Here is a 20523-nt window from a genome sequence, read left to right on the forward strand (position 1 = left end):
CAGTTTAAGTAACAATTTACATAGAAAAATGCTTGAGACAAATTAATTAGAATTGTTTCAGGCTAATTTAGAAGGTGCATATCTTCAATATATATTCACTAAATCCTAAACACACTGTCTTTATCTCCCTGAATCTGTGCTCATTTAATCATAGTTTTCCTCATGATCTTTAAACCAGAAGCTGTTAGGCTACAAAAGTTAGAGATAGTTTCTGTGGCTGGTCTTGGTTCAAACTTTACCAAAAGCATACAAAAATTAGAATAATTATATATATCAGCTTCCTCACTACAAGAGCCCTGGGAATGATCTGCAGGACTAAATGTTTTACATCAGAAATTCAAGAGGATTTAGAATTTTAGTTAATCTCACAAGCATACTGTTTAATACTGTTGATCCAAACAGGTAGTGAACCTATCAGGACAAATCGTGTTAGTCAGATATTCCTTTTGCAAAGTTTCAGGATCACAATGGGAAGAAAGATATCATGCAAAGTAAATTTTTATCCTGATATGTTTGCATACCATTTTTTTGGTGGATATAAGAAAGTTTTACCAAGTGCTAGTCTGTAGAATGCCCGGAGGTAGAAGTCTCCATACATTCGAGTTGCTTACATGGAGGCATAGCTTTATGCTGACCAGACAAGGACTACTATCATTTACTCCAGCAGAATAATGAGAAACACCACCATAATTTATAGGAATATATTTTCAGTATTTCTTTGAAAGTATATACATCTAGAGTACTTTCAATAATGAAATACAGTTCATCTTTGAGAACAATGCTAAATTCAGTTTGCCATTTTTGTGTTAAAATATATTATTTCAGCTGAAATACTGTACTGATATTCTTTGAAATATATACAACTTATATACAAATACAAAATTACATTACAAATCCTTTAATTACAATCTAAAAAAAACCCCAATCTAAATACTTTGCAGTACTGTGTGCACCCAGACGGGCGCACTGTTTCTAAAATGACTGCAGTAAAAGCAAATGCAGTTTTTCAGATTCCTCAGGCTGAGGTACTGCCCACTTCTTCTTTATGTACTGAATGTCTATCTGTCCAGATTCTTTGGCCAGTGCAATGCCTAACGGTCCACTTGATTTTTCTTTTTCTCCCAGCAGAGCCATAGTTACAACACTGAAATCAAAAGAATGAGGGAGTGTTTTTAAATTGAGGCAAAATTAATAGAAAATGGTGTTTTCATACATGTTTTAGCAGGTTATAGTTAACTAACTGATTCCTTTTTCCTGCTAGTCACAGTGCAATATTCCTCACTATTTCAAATCTCAGCACGTTCTGTAACTTTTCACCAGTTAGAAGCACTTAATGTAAACGCAACAGGTAATTCCTCCCCGTTCACAGATTCCCTCATCAATTTCTAATCATGTCTTAAAAATTATTTCAAGCTTGTAAAAATGAACTATGTTTTATGGTATTTTCCAGTACAGCGTTATCAACTTTAAAAATTATATTATTTTCTCCCCAAACCAGACGCACTTTGTTACAGTTTACAAGGGTACAAGGCAAACTTTTAGTTAGAGAGCTATTCACCAAGACTAACATAAGCCTAGGGAAGACAGAGCCTCCCAGGAGGGCTCACACCAGAAAGGAAGAAGAGAATACTCAAGACTATAAAATTCAGAAAGGCTAAATTAAACTCCTTTTCTGCATCAGTCTACAGGATACTCGTATCTCTACATTGGCTACAGGAACAGTATTGTTAGTGTTGGTGAACAAAATACTGTAGTATTTTGTAGTCAATACTACAGTCAATGCTTTAGTAATAGGTAGCCAAAAATATTCTTGTTTACTTTCTGACATTGAACACTATGTAACTTTTTATATTGGTAACCATACTATATATAGATATTTTAAAATTTTGTCTAGCACATCTTGATTATTTTAGGGATTGATCCTGATCCAGCAAAGCTATATTTGAACATAAGCGGTCCAGTGATTTTAGTGGGAACAAAATTCTTCTGTTTATTATAAACAGCAACTCTCCATGTACAAACATCTATCCGTACTGACAACACTGTAGCTGATTTTGATTAATAATAACATTATTTCTCCTTTATCAGGCTGTATAAAATGGTAAGTAAATAAAGACAAAATTTAGCTTGTTATAGTCTCTTTCCACACCTCCAACAATTTAAAAAAGATCTAGAAAAGCAAATCCTAATGAAGATTTAATGTCAAGCAAAAAAAACCCATCCAAACTGTAATGAAAATGTAGATGACAATAACATCAATATCTGTTAAAAACTGAGTAACATAATGTACTTACTTCTCTGATGGAATAGCCTGCTTTGCCACAGGCAACAAATCATTTTCCAGAAGATCCCAAATGTAAATATTAGATGATGCATCCAGGACAAAGAACACAGCGGGTCTTGTTAAAGCCCACTGCAGGGCAATAATCGGCTGGCCATTTGTGCTGTCATTCCACTGCATGAGGGGATACTCCGATGTCATCTGATGTAATCTAATACTTCCATCTGAACAACCAACCTACAGCATAGTGAAAGAGAAAATGCTTTCTGGGAACAAAACAAACTAAGCAGGATAAAAATGGCAAGTCAAATGTTCAGAATATCAGGCCTATCAATAAAATCAGTTATCTGACTCAAGTGGCACAGATCTCTCATATCTCAGTCTATGAACTATCCAGATTTTAACTCTGAGAGGAAATTTTAGTTCAGCAGCACTAACTTTACTGAGCATACCAGACTAATCTAATCACTAATCCTCTGAAGAAGTCCCAATTTCCTATTTTACAAAAGTTCTTAAACTATCAACTCTAGTAATACTATGACCCACCACAACTTGACAGTGGTCTGATCTGGGGTGAGGTCAGAGCCCGGAGACCAATTCTAACGGCGACTTAGTGACAGGTATAATCTGTAAAGCCAAGAATAGCCTCTAGCGGGACAGGCTGTGCTTAACAGTATAATGATATTAAACTGACCCATAATGAACAGCTAAGCCCAAAGACAGGCAGACACCACTGCTTCCAGACATTTTGTTATAACCTTTGTCTCGCCTAATATAATATTTATAAATTTGCTCTGATCCAGGTATAAAAGAAACTTCTCTATGAAAACAAAACCAAACTTATTCTTACTACCCTGGACCATCTCTGCATCAGGAAGTCTTCCTAGAATTTTCCAAGTATGATGACTTCTTACAGTGACTCCGCAAATTGTGCCTACATTCAAAAGGACTCTGCACATACAAACTTCAGAAATCAGTATCACTCAAAATAAATTCATTTGGAAAAAATGTAAGAATATCCACACTGGTAAAAAAGTTCTGACTGCCCAAAGGTGACACAAAAGACGTACACTATAGCCAAATACACCAGTTGTGTACCTCAGGCAATTTCAATGAGGTCATGTAAATCACAGCAAATTTAGCATTTTTTTAAGAGAGGATTGACTACAAATACATGCAGGGAGAAGCTGACAGAAGATCCTACCAAAGTTAGATTCAACTTGCGTTGAATAAACTTCCAGAAGGGAGAATAGTGAAAACAGTAGGTGCGCCAACAAAGACTGGTGAGGGCAGGTTTGAACACACCTGAACACACAACACACGTGCTGCCAGGCACACCCTGAGGGGCTGGCAGAGGCCAGGTGAGAGAAAAGGAAGGCAGGAAATGCCCAGAGCTGCCCCACAGACCTTTCTTTCACAGGTGCCTTGTCTCCAAAATGAATACATCACTAAGAGATGTATGATAAGAGTAAGAAACAGCCGAGGCTTCACTCACAGCAGAAGAACCACTAGCAATGCTGAATTTCAGGAAAACCAACCAGCAAGATGTAAAGGGAATGGCTGAAGCATGATCTCCATTGTTTCTGTGAGCCAGAGGCTCCACCTTTCTCGTAAGCAAAGTTCTAGCAATCAGGACACAAGATTTGTTGTTGCCCTTCACAGCATATCAGAATCAGTGAGGTAAATCAAAGTCAAATACGTCAAATTAGAAAATCAGAATCAGTGAGGTAAATCAAAGTTAAATACATCAAATTAGAAATATTCCGTTAGAAAGAAATTAAAAAATGAAACTTGTATCGTATTAAAATATCTTCATACCAAAAACAGTGGCTTTCCAAAAGGGAAGAAATCAATTGCATTGATGCTTATTGATCTTACACCGCTCTGTTGGGGTCTGAATAGCTTTGGAAAAACTTTTATATCATGTCTTGTACCATGGCCTACCAGCCCCTATAAAAATATTAAAAAAATTAATTAAACAACAGAAAACAAAATTTGCATTATCATTATTTTAAGAAAAAGTTAAATAATTCACAGAGCTGTTACCTTGAAAGTTTTTTAATAGCTAACAGATTTTAATAATAGTCTCCAATCATAAATTTTATGATTTATGAAATTAATTTTACCATATTACTCACAATGTTTGTTCCAACAACGAAACAATTAGGATTAGAAGTCAGAAATTTAATAGTCAGCATTTGGGGCATTCTCTGTCGTACATCCTTTGTGAGAAGGCTAGGAAAAATATAAAGGTAGAAGATGACATAAATACAGGAAGTTGTCTCCTAAAGCTATGCAAGTACATACAGAAAGCCTTGATCTAAAATGTCTATGAACAGCTCTAGGAAAAGCGTACTTCAAAAATTCCCCAAGCAACTAATGAAAACCTTGTTAAACATGTAACAGCAAATTAATAAAGTATAGGAAAAACTAGATTTGTGAAATACAAGTGTAAAACCTAAATGCCTCTGTTTTCTTACCTGTTATTCAATTCCATAGTAGAACTATGCACTAACTTCACTTTCCCTCCAGGAATTAAACCTAAAATTACATAAAATAATTGTTTAAACTGCTTTAATGACCTTACATTAAGAAAGCACTACGATAAAATTAAAACCCAAGCTAATAAAGGATACATCATAATTAAATGGTTTATTGTAGATGCAGCTTTAGATGAGCAAGACTCCTACATCATTTAGAACTATTTATTTCAGAATTCAAATCTGAAGGGTTGTAATCTTTGACAGAAATCGAAGAAAGAGAACAGAGAAATGGAAACATGATTATACGTTTGTTTTAGTTTTACAACATGCATATAACCCCATGTAGTACCACTCTACAAACCCCAACTCTACCAATGGTGAAAATGCACACTTATCTCACTTGGACCTCTGGCAATGAATTATAGTATCGAAAAACTGTAAAATGCTTCCATAAAGTTGGTCTATGTTACTTGTTAGTAGAGATTTGCACAAATAATTCTTTGCAAAGGAAACAATTGAATGCTGGCGGCAGTAAAACTATGTCAGCACATGACTATAGCTTTAAAATGTACATCTCCATAGACATAATGTTCAGCTTTAGCAGCTTCATACAGGCAGGCATTGCACATGAGTTTATAAATCATAGATCTGATCAAAAATTCTAGTTTGTTAACATTACTTCATTGTCCACAGATGTATTTTAAAATGTATCAGGATTTTAATCACAGCCTCTTCCAGTTAGATAAGTAAGTCTACATTTGTTCAAAGAACAAAAAAATGTAATTTTTTTCATTCAGATAAGTCAAAAAGGGCTGAATTTACTTTGTTCTTTACTTTTTTCATTGACCTTTTTTTCTTACACTCAATCTAGTACCTTACCCAAAAGACAACTCTCAGGACAATTATCAAAATGTAGATAGAGGCACCAATTAAAGCATTATAACTGATTTGGTTAAAACTAAAGAACAGAGAAGGACGTAAAATTGCATATTCTTCGGAAAAAAGCTGTGGAGGACACAGAGGTCTGCTTTGACATTATAAGAAATGGAGTTGGCTACGGCAGCAATTACCTATACACAATTAGCAGACGAAATTCAGGTAGCAGTGAAAAATAACTCTCTCAACACCTAACCAGTAACCCCAAATATTAGATACATGTCTTATTCAGAATGAATGTTTTCTTTGGTAATTTTACCTTCTTCTAAACTATTTTTGTCATCCCTGACTCATCCTCTCTCTTCTGTCTTAATAATCATGAAACTCAAGCACTTTACTCTAATGGACAGTACTCACCTAAATCAGTTTGTGAACCTGCTAAATCCACTTTTTGTAATTCAACGACTACCTGAAAAGTCAATATTCAACATTAATAACCATTTTTTTCACTAGCTGTAATAAAATACGACACAACTCTAAAGGAACGTTTAGATAGGTAGGTCCAAAATTACAATGATTACAGGTAGATTCTGTATTCCCTGTCAATGTCTGCAATGGTAAAAATACCTTCACATGCCTGCTGGATGTTCCTTGCTAGAAAGCAGAATACGGGAAGTTAAATCCTATGCTTAATCAGTAGATGACACCTTGTTGGTTGGGTTGGTCACAAAAAAAATCACCCCGAAGTCCCAAAAAAGGAATTGTAACACATTTCCTGTGTTTTTCATTATTCATGAAATAGAAAGGGCAGATCATGTGGCCTGAGTATGTTGCTATTAAAGTTACTTAGAGCTTTAAGACACTTAACTAGCGATACAGAAGGGAAATACTTCTCTTATTATTCACTGAGCCAATCAGTTCCTCAAGCAAGGCCAATTCAGATGGAAATAACACGTTCAAGCAGTTGGGCCAAAGCTGCATCAGAAAAAGACTGAAAGCATCCAATAAAAAGAATAGTTGTCAGGACAGTAATCAGAATCATAGAACCACAGAATTGTTTGGGTTGAAAGCGACCTCTTGGTCCAACAACCGTGCAATAAGCAGGGCCACTTTCAACTCGCACCAGGCGGCTCAGAGTCCTGTCCAATCTGACCTTGAATGTTTCCAGGGATGGCACATCCACAGCTTCTCTGAGCAACCTGTTCCAGTGTCTCACCCTCATTGTAAAAAAGTGTACTCCTTCCACCTACTCTGAATCTGCTTTCATTTATTTTAAAACCATTACCCCTTATCCTGTTGGAACAGGCCCTGCTAAATAGGGGCCCGAAATTTCTCATAAGCCTCCTTTAAGTATTGAAAGGCCACAATAAGGTCTTCCTGGAGCCTTCTCTTCTCCAGGCTGAAAAACCCCAACTGTCTCGGCTATTCCGCATAGGAGAGGTGCTCTAGCCCTCTGATCATTTTTGTGGCCCTCCCCTGGACTTGCTCTAACAGGTTCATGTCTTTGCTGTGCTGAGGGCTCCAGAGCTGGACATAGTACTCCAGATGAGGTCTCATGAGTGGAGTAGAGGGGCAGAATCATTTCCCTCAACCTTCTGGCCACGCTTCCTCTGATGCAGCCCAGGATAGAGTTGGTCTTCCGGGCTATGAACTCACATCGCTGGCTCACATCTACCTTTTCATCCACCAGTACCTCCCAAAGTCCTGCTCACCAGGGCTGCTCTCAATCCCTTCATCCCCCAGCTTGTTTTGATACTAGGGTTTGCCCTGACCCAGGTATAGGACCTTGCACTTGGCACTGCTGAACATCATGAGGTTTACGTGGGTCCACTTCTTGAGTTTGTCAAGGTCCCTCTGGATGGCATCCCATCTCTGAGGCATGTCAACTGCACCACTCAGCTTGGTGTCATCTGCAAACTTGCTGAGGTTGCAATCAATCCCACTGTCCATGTTATTGATGAAGATATAAAACAGTCTTGGTCCCAGTATGGACCTGAGTGATACCACTCATCACCAGTCTCCATTGGGACATTAAGCTATTGACCACTACCCTCTGGACGTGAACATCCAACCAATTACTCATCCACTGAGCAGTCCACCCATCAAATCCATACATCTCCAATTTAGAGAAGGATTTTGTGGGAGACTGTAAAATGCCTTACAGAAGTCCAAACAGACAGCCATAGCTCTTCCCTTCCCCACTGATGTAGTCACTTCATTCTAGAAGGCCACTAGATCGATCAAGCAAGACTACCCTTGGTGTAGCCATGATGGCTGTCTCGAATCATGTCCCTGTCCTCCATGTGCCTCAGTACAGCTTCTAGGAGGATCTGTTCCATGATCATCCCAGGTACTGAGGTGAAGCTGACAGGCTGGTAGTTCCCAGGGTCCTCCTGTATTTTTAAAAATGAGTCCAATGTTTCCCTTTTTCCAGTCACCAAGGACGTTACCTGACTGCCAAGACTTTTCAAATGGCATGGAAAATGGCCTGGCAACTACATGAGCCAACTCCATCAGGAGTCTGGGATTCATCTCATCAGGTCCCACATACTTTAATATGTTCAGGTTCCTCAAGTGGTCATAAACCTGATCTTCTCTTAGAGTGGGAAGAACTTTGCTCCCCCAGAGCCAAGGGCAGGTACACTTTCTTTGACCTTATTCTTCTGGCTGACACACACCTGTAGAAGCCCTTCTTACTATTCTTTGCATCCCTTGCCAAGTCCAGCTGAGCCACATACTGGCCTTCCTGATCCCATCCCTATATTCTTCCCAGGATACCAGTCCCTGCTTCCACTGCCTGTGCATTCCCTTCTTGCCCTTTAGTTTGACCAGCAGGTCTTGACCCAGACATGCTGTTCTCGTCTCCCTTTCCTTATTTCTTACACCTTGGGATTGAGAGCTACAGACCCAGTGCTCACTTGCCTGTCATATTTTAAGCAGAATAATCTTATCCACAGATTTTCACATTTTGCCTCTTGTACACTTATTTTATATAAATTATGAACATCACTTCTCACATTTTGTACAGTCTCTGACAATAGTGGGACTCAAATAAAACAAAATAGGTGAGTTAAAGAGGACCAAGGCCTATTATTCAATAAATAGAACTACATGCCTTTATTCCTATGAAGCAGAGTTACTGACTGCCTGTTTTCATGAATTCATGTATCTGATAACAGTTTTGCCTAAGGATAACATCATGGCATTAGGGAGTCAGGTCAAACATACTGAGGAGAATGCCAACAGAATGGCTAGCATTGCTGTAATTTTCAAGGAGAAAATTCTCATCAGAAATCCTGGATTTGGGGTGCTATATTTGAAGAAGTGTTTTTATTATTCCAACACGTGATGTTCTTTCTTTTCATAAAATTATTACTCACCCACATATTGAGGATTCCATTTTCATCCATTGAAGCTATCTGAAATGGAGGGCTTGACATTTCTACAGGAGGAATAGTAACAGTTTATTTTCATACACTGACCTTCATCCTGAACAATATCAAAGGATTCCTAGGTTAAACATTCTCTCAAACTTCTACGACCCTCTCAGCAGCACGAAAAAGGAAAATGCCCTAATTCTACCAAAAAAGAAGGCACGAAACTAGCATTTTCAGTTTGTCCTCCCAGACAGGCAAATGATCTCTGTCTGTATCTTTTAAAATGTCTGGATTCTGCACGGACTTTGGATCAGAACATAAAGTGCAATAAATGAACTCTTGTAAATCCTGCATCATGCAACACTTTTCATTGAACTGCTATGAATTTCAAAGTGAAAATCTGCACTGCAAGTAATGATGTCTCTTCTAGTGCACTGCCTGAGAATTAGAAGGCACGAGGATTCAAGTTTCTTTGTCAAGTTTGATCATTAGAAAATAAGGCAAAAGGCACAGGAAGAACCAAGTCAAGTCAAACAGTTTCAAGTGATTTCAGATACAAGCAAGTTGCTCCAATGATTTCTATAGAGTTTTTCTGGACATTATAGAAACACAAAGACTTCTCTAAAGGCAGGTTTTGAGTGATAACTTGTTTTATCATGGAAGAACAAAACATAGTCTTGAAGGCAGTCATTATAACAAACATGCCCACCTCTGATGTGAAATGGCACTGAATGAAAATTACATAAAAATGAGACCAGGAAATAAACATGAATGTTTCACACAATTGATACTACAGACACCTTCTGAGGCAGAATACAATTACAAATTGGATTTTGGCCATATTTTTTTTTACTAGATATGTAAAGAAAAACTCAAATGTGATGATGCTTCAAGAGCAGCCTACGTACCTTCCTGATAAGAGAAGCCTGAGAGCCCATAATTCTGATCAGCGTACAGGGAGGTTGAGACAGGTTCCACTGCTAGTATAGGAGAGGTGTGGTTTACTGAGTTTAGAATGCCATCTGTAATTAAAGATAATGACAGGTGAACACTACATTGTTTTCATTAAAAACAACAAAACACTAATCACTTTTCAGCTTATGGAAGAATGACAATTACCAAGAAAATAGAATAATGAAATTCATAAGAAAGTACTTTGTAAAAGTCTCAAATATAATACTGCAAACTGTTGCCTGAATTAAAAAAACATTACTAGATAAATCAATGTTTCACCATTTGTATTTACTTCTCATTTTCCACATGACTGCTCCATCATTTATGCCACTGTACCAGACATAATTTGTCAATTCAGGGTTACAATGAAGAGAATTGTTAATTTCAAGCTCCATAAACAACAGAGGTAGAAATAAATCGCTGCTTACTATAGAAAAGATAGAATTAAAAACAAAAAAAAGTTACTCTTACAAAGTATTATTTAATAGAAAGTAACTATCCTGAAACAAACAATTCACCACAAGAAAATATGTATTTACCCTTTAATAACATTTTGAAGTAAAATGTTTTGAAGTATATTTAGAGCAATTTCAAAATGCATCCTTTCTCAGATACTCTTGATTCCTGTATTTGTCCTGTGCACTGAACTTAATCTCACTTTAGACTAATGGCGTAAATCTTCCTAAGTGCACGGCATTAAAACCTGCTTGCTTACATAAGCAACCATATGAAACAGCACGCATACATTTGACTGCTGACACACTGCAATATACAAGACCAAGCATCTTTGATCTACTGAAGAAATCAAAAGTCTACCAACAACTAACTGATGTTTACTTCGGTGAACAAAAGAGGATTTTGTGCATGCGTGTGGTAGTATTATTTTTCTAACCCCTCCCCATGAGTGTAAGTTGAATGGTAGCACCTGCCCACACAAAAAAAGGAGAAATACATAGAGGACTTATTTCATCATCATAAATTTTTTTTTTAAAAAAATGTTGCTATGTGGTTTTTTTCTCTCTAGCGCTGAATATAGTGCCAAGAAAAATGGCAGAAATTTACAATTATGATTGAGACAAATCAAGGGTCAAAGCACAGAATCAATAGCATCATAAAGACAGCTGTATATGCAATGAAAACATGAGAAATTTCTACATCTAACATTGCTACAATAATTGATAAATTGGCAATAAAAAAGCACAATCCTGATTCAACTTTTTGTGTTTCTAGATAGAATCCAGAAGTGATAAAGTTACATAAGTGGAATTTTAGAAATGTGTAAGAGTGAGATTTAGGCCAATTATTATGTCACTTACAATGGTATCCACATTTAAGACAGCTGTATAACACCTATAAGTGAACTAAACCTAATCAACACAATCAATCAATCCAGCTAACCATATACAGATAACTGCATTAGAATGAGAAGAATAGTTCGCCATATCCTACACAGTAGCACTGCACTAATTCTAAGAAGTTATATATTTATACACTCGCATACATACCTTGCATGCAACCTCATCAAGCCCTAGGTGACAATTTGTACAGACTGTAACCTTTAAATGACATCTGAAAAACTCTGGTTTACAGTCTTAAATGACTTCAGTTTTTTTAAAATACATCTTAAAATGTGTGTTTAGATGTAGACAAAAAAAGAAATGTAGGTTCTATTGAAGGAGATAATTAAATCCATTTTCATTATTTTATTTCAGATGAGATAGTAGTTGAGTAGCCCATTTTGATATTAAAATGCTCCTTAGGTTCTAGATCCATTGCACCTCTGTACTCTCACTGCTTGATGCATATTAAGCTGGCTTACGTTTCTTTATGGCTATTACTGACTGTCAATTTTTACTAGATTAAATATATTATCTGAACTGGCTACTCAAGAGTGTTCTTAGCAGAACTAATAGTGGAATTGTTTCACCGCGCACAAAATGACTAATCAGAACGCATAGATACTAACCAGTGGAAAAAGTTGGAACTCTAAATGTCCAGTCAGTTTCACTGATTGTCATATGAGGGTGCATCCTTGACTCTTCTCGAAGATCCCACACCAATAATGAACCATCTATTGTTCCAGCAAAAACTAACGTTGTTTTATTGGGACTAAAGCAGCAACACGTTATCTGTTAGGCAGTAAAAATACATAGGTTGATATTACGAAAAAGACCAATGAAGTCATAAGCCTGAAATACATGCATACCTAGGCACACAAATCCAGAAAAGACAGCTTATAGGTGCCTTCTTAAAAGGAAAGCAGGATACAAGACTTTCAGCAGGCCTTCCCTTTTCAAGACAATTGTGTCATCTGCACCTACTACCAGAAAGCTGAAGAGGGTGATTCAACTGTATGATAGCAATGGTAGAAAGGTCCTGACAACATCCGAACCAGCTGTTTTACTTTCATTCACTATTCAACCATGAAATGGAATTAAAAATAAAAAATAAAAATAAATTAAAAAAAAAAACAAAAAAAAAGAAAACCAAACCACCACCACTACATTCTAGTACTGGAGCACGAAATGGAATGAGGATAGTGTTTTGCTTAGTAGGCTCAAAAGTGTTTCACAAAAGATGACATACAGTGCAGCAAGACAAGGAAACAAAATACACGTAAAGAAACCATTTAGTAAATGGGCAACTACACAATGCTATTAAAACATACCTCTGAGTCACATATTAAAACCTTCTGAGGACTGGAGGGCTGCCAGATGTTCCAAACACATATGATACTTTTTCTGTTCAGTTTAACAACACCTGTCTTTTCAGGTAAACCATGAACGGAGAGTAGTGTCTGCCTCTGAACTTGAGAGACATATAAGCAGGATATTTTTCGGTCTAAACCATTAAAAATAAATTAAGAAAGAAAAGAAAGAAAGAAAAAAGTAGAGTCACTGCAGATGAAAAAGCATATTTAGCTGCTATAGCAACAATCAAAGAAGCTAAAACATAATTACAAAGAATATTTCTATTAACAGTGGGTTGCTTTTGATGCTACATAAGAAGAAAAGGAGGAACTAGAAAAGGAATCCAAAAAATTAGAAGTAGAAAGCAAAAAGGAAGAGAGCTAGGAAGTTGACAGAATAACTATTTTGGGCACAAGCAAGACAATCTGATCAGACTTTCAGTATATGCACTGAAAATAAAACTACATCTCAATCAGGAAACAGCACAGGCCAGGATTTTTCTCCTTCATCTCATGGGTTCATGTTAGAACATAAATGGTTTCGCGCTATAACAGGTTTTCCTAACATAATTACAAACGTTTATTTTTTCATATCTCTTTTTTTCTGAACTTTAGCTGTTCATATAGGGAAGATACAGCTGCAGTTCAAAAATATCAGGCTACATAGCCACTGCTCAATAACCTTGCTTTACTTGCAATTCTGGCCCAACTCTCAGCATAAAGAGCCTAAACGAAATGACACCCTTTGGGATGGCCCTTCAGCAACAACGGCAAGAAATTACATCCAGGGCACCACTATATTATGCTAATCACTGGCTATATTTCCGCTTTCAGAGCAGCTAAAGTGCATGTTCCGTATGTGAAACCCATCTGCAGAGTTACCACAAAATTAGCACAATTAAAAACAAATTGGGCTTTATATCATCTCTATATCCTGATATGTGCTGTTTGCATTTCAGTCATGACAAAGGGCATGATATTTTGCATAAGGAAGAAGAGCACACAGTGTATACTAAAAGGTGTAGAGTAAAGTTCCCTTACCATGGAGGAATGGCTGGTTAGTATTTAACTGGAAACAGCTGTCACTAATAGACAGACTGGTTTGTTGAGATCTTAGATTCCAACTGGGTTGTGTTGCAACTTGATCTTCCTCTAGCAAAACAGCAATCACCTTTCAAACATAATTACATTTATAGAAGTAAAAGTGTCATCTTATCTTTCAGCTTTGCTAATTGCAGCTTTCTAAAGTATGTGGATTGATTTAATAAACCTTTACCAACTCTCTTGTTAATTTTGTATCCTTGCAAATAGGGCTTTAGAGACATAAAAGTTGCACAGCTCTGGTTCCATTCCTTTGCAGAGAGGTGAATCTCACTGACAATGAGTATTATTTAAGCAATTTATTTAAATTAGTCAGGACAAGTATTGTATTGTTCTTCCACACTGTATACTCATGCACACAACTCATGAAGGATACTAGTACATAAGTGTACCTGGCAAGCAGAGCGGAGGAAATTCACTAATTTTTGTGAATCGATTTTAGGTGTTAGAGCTCCATTCACTGATATATCCTGGCTATTTATGGGACCTAAGAAAAAAACAAAACCAAAACCAAAGAAGCTTCAAAAGAGAAGCAATTAAGAAAATAAAAGCAGCATGTTATTTTTTATGCGAGAGGAAAGCGACAGGGATCAACTTCTCTTCAGGAGCAATAACAGTACCAAAGAACGAGATCTGTTAGGGAATCATATCAGCTGCCAACAGACACACCAATCCAGGAGGAAGAAATTATTTCTGATGCTTTCTATCCCCTACACAAGTGGATTCAGAGTGCCTACAGCTGTTTGCTATTGATGCAGCCTGCCACATTGCAAATTCTGACAATAGGTGGGTTCAAAACAGAAAGTTTACAGGCATATATCCATAAATGAGTAAGATTAAATGTTCTTCACCTCCAGATACAAGGGCACTTTCTCCTGGATGCTGGGTCCATTTTTCCAATGTCTCAATTTCCTCAGTCTGAATGTCTCTCTCAAGATTGTCTTCGTTACACTGAACATATGCCTAAAGAAGATAAAGTGGTCATTATATGGATGACACAGCTTACAACAACAGCACATAACTGAACTTAAAACAGTCACATGTGCCCAATCTCTTCTGTTTGTAAATTCAGACCTAAGCATATTGCGGCAGACAGCGTCACCACTTTGTGCATGCACATTTCACATTTTGCACAAGAGAGTTACAGCTACTGCAAAAACACAGAATGTCTTACATTATGCACAAACACTAAACCCAGCATACCAGGGACAGCAAGCCACATTTACAAAGTCCTTCAGAGAATGAGTAAGGAACATGAGAGAGACCTCTTCTGACACAGAAAGGAAAAGGCCTGTCTGGACAAAAAGTTTTTATATCATTGCTTTACAGTAATTAAGGCTTAGATGTGAATATTATTATTTTACTGTCCTATTAGCTTTAGTAACTTCCTTTTATAAGGAAAATTACTTGTCAGAACAAGAATCAGCACCTTCACTATTTAAATATTATTACATATTTGTTACGCACCTGCTTAGTGTTCATTTTACCAAAATTCCTGATGTACATGTCATATTCATTTACAGGAGGCAAATCCAGTAAAGAAAAACTAACTGAGAAGTCCAGATCAATTAGTGGGAGGAGTTCCGAAAAACGTTTTCTTTAGAATGTATTACAAAAGAGGGAAAAAAAGCGAAAAGGTAAGATAAAGTATTTTGTATTCCAAAAGAAAATTAACCTGATTTTGCACAGTACCACTGATCTACATGAATTGAAGCTGTACCAAAATTAACTGATCGATAAAAATAACAACAGCAGTACATACAATACTGTTATGAGTTCTCAATGTTAATTTGAAAATGCAACACTGATTGCAAGCAGCAAATTTATGTAGTCAATTATAAAACAGACCCAAACTTTCAAAACCTAGCATCACCATCTTGCCTAAGCATTCAAAAGCAGTTCTGTGAGGCAACAGATTAATGTCACTTTCTTCCTATAGTGAAGATGCTGGCTAATTCTCCTATTTCTCGCCACAAAACTATATTTCAATCTGTAATTGGAAAACAAGTCTATCTTTATATACTCTATCTTAATCTGACAAGATGCTCAAAACACTTGCGTGATATTACTTATTACCATCAATTACAAAGAGATTCTTACCGTTCCACTTGTATGGATGTGTGGACAATGGAAAAACTGTCAGTCTTTGTCACAATTTACACAACTATCCATCTACTTTAATGTCATAAAACTGCTAAGATATTATTTTGTTTTAAGCGTTAACAGCCTTAGTTACAGAGGTCTGTTTACAAGTTAATTCCATGGTCTTGCTATCGCACAGATTTCTTGGCAAGAAGAAAATTTTTGTCATCTTTCCCCTTTCTCGCTCTGGCAGTTTCAGGGTTTTTTCAATACACTTAATATAAACACAAACCAGATACAATTACAGCTAATAATTCTGTATCTAAATAACCTTCTAGGCGCATAGTCTAGTTGCAATTTCTTCTCAGCTAGCTAGTCTCAGAAAAAGGAAAAGACTAGAGCAACATGAGCTGGAATTGCTCCTCCAATATTTTAAGCTGAATTTGTCTTTAAGCATAAGGACAATTTTCACATCTCCTTTTTGCTACTTAATGACATCTACTGCATTTTCTTATCCACATTTTTATTTTTACTTCTACTTCCTAATATACCACCTCTTCACAAACACTGTGGGCATAGATTGTTGAGATCTATTTAAAATGCATGAAAGTTGCTTCCTAGTTACTAATCTTAATGATACATGTAGACGAATCCTTAAAATAAACTCATAAGTCTCATACTAATACTTCCAACTCTAAAGTGCCACAGCTCACTTATGGGATGCTTTCAGTCTATTTACTGGCAGTAATATATTATCACAGCATCAAATTCCACAAACCTTTTCTCCTTTCCTAAAAATGCTAATTATTTTCATGGGCTATATGTGTTGTTAGCATGTACACAAAGTTACACACATAGGCATAACCAGTTATAGTACATAATTGGTAGCAGCTGAGAAACATTCCAGAAGGCAATTCTTCAGGAAGATGACTTCCTACATTTCGTAATCTGACTCTACTGTCTAGAGCGGAAGCCTAGACAATGAACTTGTGTAAAATTTAGGTATATACATTTAGGCCAGGCGAATTAGATAGTCCAAACAATAAAATCTCCCTTCTGTGAAGATCAGCTACTGATGTGCAGCCACAAAGCAGTGGAATCCAGTTGTATCAATAAAATCCAATATTCTTGCTTTATGCATCAAATTGATGCAAGAGAAAACTGGAGATCTACACAGTGCTTCAGACAAATCCAGAGCTCCTGGCAAGTTCCACCAGACACAGTTATCAATTTGTTTCTTTAATAGAAAGCTGTCTTAGATGTCTCAAATCTAGATCAATTTTAGATCAGTAATATCACGTTTTTACACCAGGTGGTGTTATTCCTGAAAGGGAACATGCTGTTTTGGCAACAATACGAACCACATAGAGTCTTGACTATTTCAAGACATTACAGTTTTGCAGAGCCCTTAGAGCAGCTAGAGGACTCACACTCTAGTGCCAGAAGTCAATACCTAATTAGCCAGCTGAAGAACCAAATGAAGACATTACAATCCTGGCGACTCATTCGGTAATAAAATCATACACAAATTGACATATAGATAAATTTCTGTTATGAAATAACACCTAGCAAAGCCCGTAAAATACATTTATTTAAGAACTAGTTCCTGCTAGGTTACAAAATACTATTTGACCCTAAAAGCCTCAAGTTAATAAACTTCCTGTATTTCAGATATAATAAAAAAATTACATCTCACATAGTGGGTTGTCATTTTTTCTGTAATATTTAAAATACACTTACTTCTGCTTACTAGCCATACTTCGGCTACTTTGTCGTTGGTTCGCCATTTCAAAATCCATGAATATTCCACAAAAAGAGTTTCTGACAGGGCATTGCCTTTCTGTGATATCACAAAACATTGTTAGTGTTATAACTCACACTTTAAAGAGCATTACAATGTAAAGAAGTAAGTCTATAAAGTAACAGATTTATTGTAATACAGCTTTAAACTTACTGGTTCGCACACTGCCCAACGTCTCCTAGCACAGTTATCAGCACAATAAGCTGCTTTAGCAGGAGGGCAGAATTTTTCCCTTATTATGGTCCTTCACTAGTCAATTCAAGATAATTGATAATTGTAATTTTTATTTTAGACTATTATCATGCAGAAAGTGCATCTTTCCTTCTCATGCCACTAGCAGGTCCCTTGTTTTCCTGTGTACAGTATGACAAATTCTAAAAATCATATTGAATTCACTTAAGACGACGCAAAGTGCATGCTACACCTCTGAGTAAGAATGCATCAGTACAGCTAGTGGAGAACCTCAACGACAGAAGCGTAACTGATGGCCTTGGATGAATACGCAAAACACTGAAAACTTGCTTTAAAAGACAGTTAATGGAACAACTATAATAGTTGACATCATGTTGATTTTACTCTCTGTCCAAGTCAATTTACCTTAATATTCAACTTCAAGTCAAGACCTATGATGTTTCACCTCCTCAGAGACTACTTACTGCCTTTTTAGATAATACTGTTAAGTGCTTTTAAACTTCTAAAAATCATTACCAGAATGATCAACAAGAATTGTAACTAAACAAGATCAAAACTTCACCAAAAAAGTGTTGTGTAATTTACAATAAAGTACTAAGTGCTATAACTCAGAATTTAGAAGTCTGATTCTATATCAGAATTCTATTAATTAGATCTGTAAGCAGCATTAATTGAATTATTTTATTAATTCCATATTGTTTATTAGAAAAATAATAATAATTGCATAAATCTTCTGCAAGAAGACATTCAGATTAAAATTTACTGGTTCTGACTTGCAATGACCACCTAACCAAAAATCTATCGATACTATAAAGACTTACAGAAACTCCATGCTACCCTTCCATGATTGCAACAGCTTTGTATTAACTAAAGTAAAAAACTGTTTAGATTCTTTTGCACAGTGATTCTATACTGTCATTCACATGAGTGGAGAGCGCAAATGGAATGCCAGCTGCAATGCACTCAAGGGATGAGACCAACTGCTGACAACAATAATTTCATGGTCATGCTTCAGAAAAAAACCTGCATTTTAGAAGTAATATAGAACCACGCATATCTGTATTTCTCTTGCCTTCCCACGCAGAGCAGCGGTTTCAACCTTGCTTAAAAGGCAAATTAATGTCACCGGAAGCCCCAAACTGTTCTAGCACTCCTCCGGTTCTCAAAATCCAGACTATCATATCCTCCTCTTACCCAAAATAAGACATACTAAACGTCAGTCTGTAAATTTTCACACTTCACATTTTAAATCATCAGTTATGCCTCTGAGTCATTCTTTAGCAATGTGAAAGTTACAGTACTTACCCACAAATCTAAGTGACTCATCCAGAGGACTAGATTTCTGCTTTTAAGCAGACTTCTAGAAAAGTGGCCTGCTTACTCATAAGTTGTACGTGTTACTCATATATTTGATAAAACCAGACCGGTATCTAGTCACATACCTACGATTGGTTCCTTTTTTTCATTTTCATTTTTCTCTATCAGCAAAGTATAAATTCTCTCATTTTCTGCACTAATTGCTCTTTGAATTTCTTCAATTTCTGATGTTCTGGAAAATGGAATCTCTTTTAGGTTGTCTTCTGATTCTCTTTCTTCACCACTTATGTCTTCATCATCCTCAAAATCATCTTCATATTCCTTTAAAAGCAAAAGGACTTTCAATAACAAATAAACATGGATTATAGATTTATTTTTCAAGATAATCCTAAGAAATTATAAAATGCCGTCAAAATAAAAATTAAGTTCTCATACAGACGACTATAAAGCCTCTGGCTGAAAGGCATTTTTAAATAACTGTTTGATAGAAACAAAACGGCACATCTTGATTGTGTGGTTATTTTAATCAAGAGAAGACAATCCCACATGTTGCATTTCAGTGCCCAACGACGATTCCTTTTTTTTTAATAAAAAGAACATCCTAAAGTAGAAACTATATGTTTAGCTGAATTATGTGTTCTTTAAAGAAATAAAATTACAATGTTCAGGGCCATAAATGCTTCAAAGATGTATAAAGTTGTTTATTTGACAGTTTTAATTCCAGCTGCCCTTCAATGTCAGGCTCAAATTTACCTCAATACCACACCACCTATTTGCAACCCATGCATAAGGCTCATACTTTAATAATTCTCTTAACAAATATATATATAACAAAATCAGCATTTTTCACAGAAAAACATTTAAGTAATTGAAATCCAGGATGACAGAAAGAGTATCTTGTGAAGACTTCAATTCAAAAGCAAAAGTTCGTGCCCAACTCGTGATGAAAACTAAGTAAATACATAGCAGAGTTTCTACATACCATTTTATTTTCTTATTACGTACTTTTAGCCAAGTTAATGTCACTGTCACCAAATAAGAACAAGTAAAAAACATGTAACATCCTGTAATTTTTATTTCTGTGAATAAAGTTAATCACTATTTTGATACTTGAGCATTGCTTCAGAAGGACAATTGTATGCTTTTAACTTACTTCAAAATCATCTTCATAATTTGTTGAAAAGTTATCAAATCCTGTGTCTGAATTACAGATGTGTGTATCTTCCGTTTCCTAAACAAGAAAATTAAATGGAACTGTTAAATCATTTTACCAAAAAAAATCTTTACCTTCCAAATCTTAGCATAAAGATAGATGAATAGTTGTTCTTCTCAGATATTTCTGTATTTTCAAGCAAATATGCAACAAATTC

General features: G+C 36.2%; 1 protein-coding gene across 1 annotated transcript in view; it reads right to left on the reverse strand.

Annotated features, from left to right (window-relative positions):
- Positions 1–687: 687 nt before the first annotated feature.
- DYNC2I1 (dynein 2 intermediate chain 1) overlaps positions 688–20523 on the reverse strand; it is a 32480-nt gene continuing 12644 nt past the window's right edge. The window contains exons 8-24 of the mRNA XM_054059367.1: positions 20307–20384; positions 19279–19474; positions 17584–17683; positions 15229–15358; positions 14613–14724; positions 14154–14248; positions 13702–13831; positions 12640–12812; positions 11938–12100; positions 9926–10039; positions 9021–9082; positions 6058–6109; positions 4762–4822; positions 4420–4516; positions 4100–4231; positions 2295–2518; positions 688–1144 (exon numbers count right to left, since the gene is read on the reverse strand). Of these exons, the coding sequence (XP_053915342.1) occupies positions 973–1144; positions 2295–2518; positions 4100–4231; positions 4420–4516; positions 4762–4822; positions 6058–6109; positions 9021–9082; positions 9926–10039; positions 11938–12100; positions 12640–12812; positions 13702–13831; positions 14154–14248; positions 14613–14724; positions 15229–15358; positions 17584–17683; positions 19279–19474; positions 20307–20384 (2091 nt within the window). The 3' untranslated portion in view covers positions 688–972. The remainder of the gene's footprint in view (positions 1145–2294; positions 2519–4099; positions 4232–4419; positions 4517–4761; positions 4823–6057; positions 6110–9020; positions 9083–9925; positions 10040–11937; positions 12101–12639; positions 12813–13701; positions 13832–14153; positions 14249–14612; positions 14725–15228; positions 15359–17583; positions 17684–19278; positions 19475–20306; positions 20385–20523) is intronic.

This window comes from Cuculus canorus, chromosome 2 (assembly GCF_017976375.1).
Source record: "Cuculus canorus isolate bCucCan1 chromosome 2, bCucCan1.pri, whole genome shotgun sequence".
Lineage (NCBI taxonomy): Eukaryota > Metazoa > Chordata > Aves > Cuculiformes > Cuculidae > Cuculus > Cuculus canorus.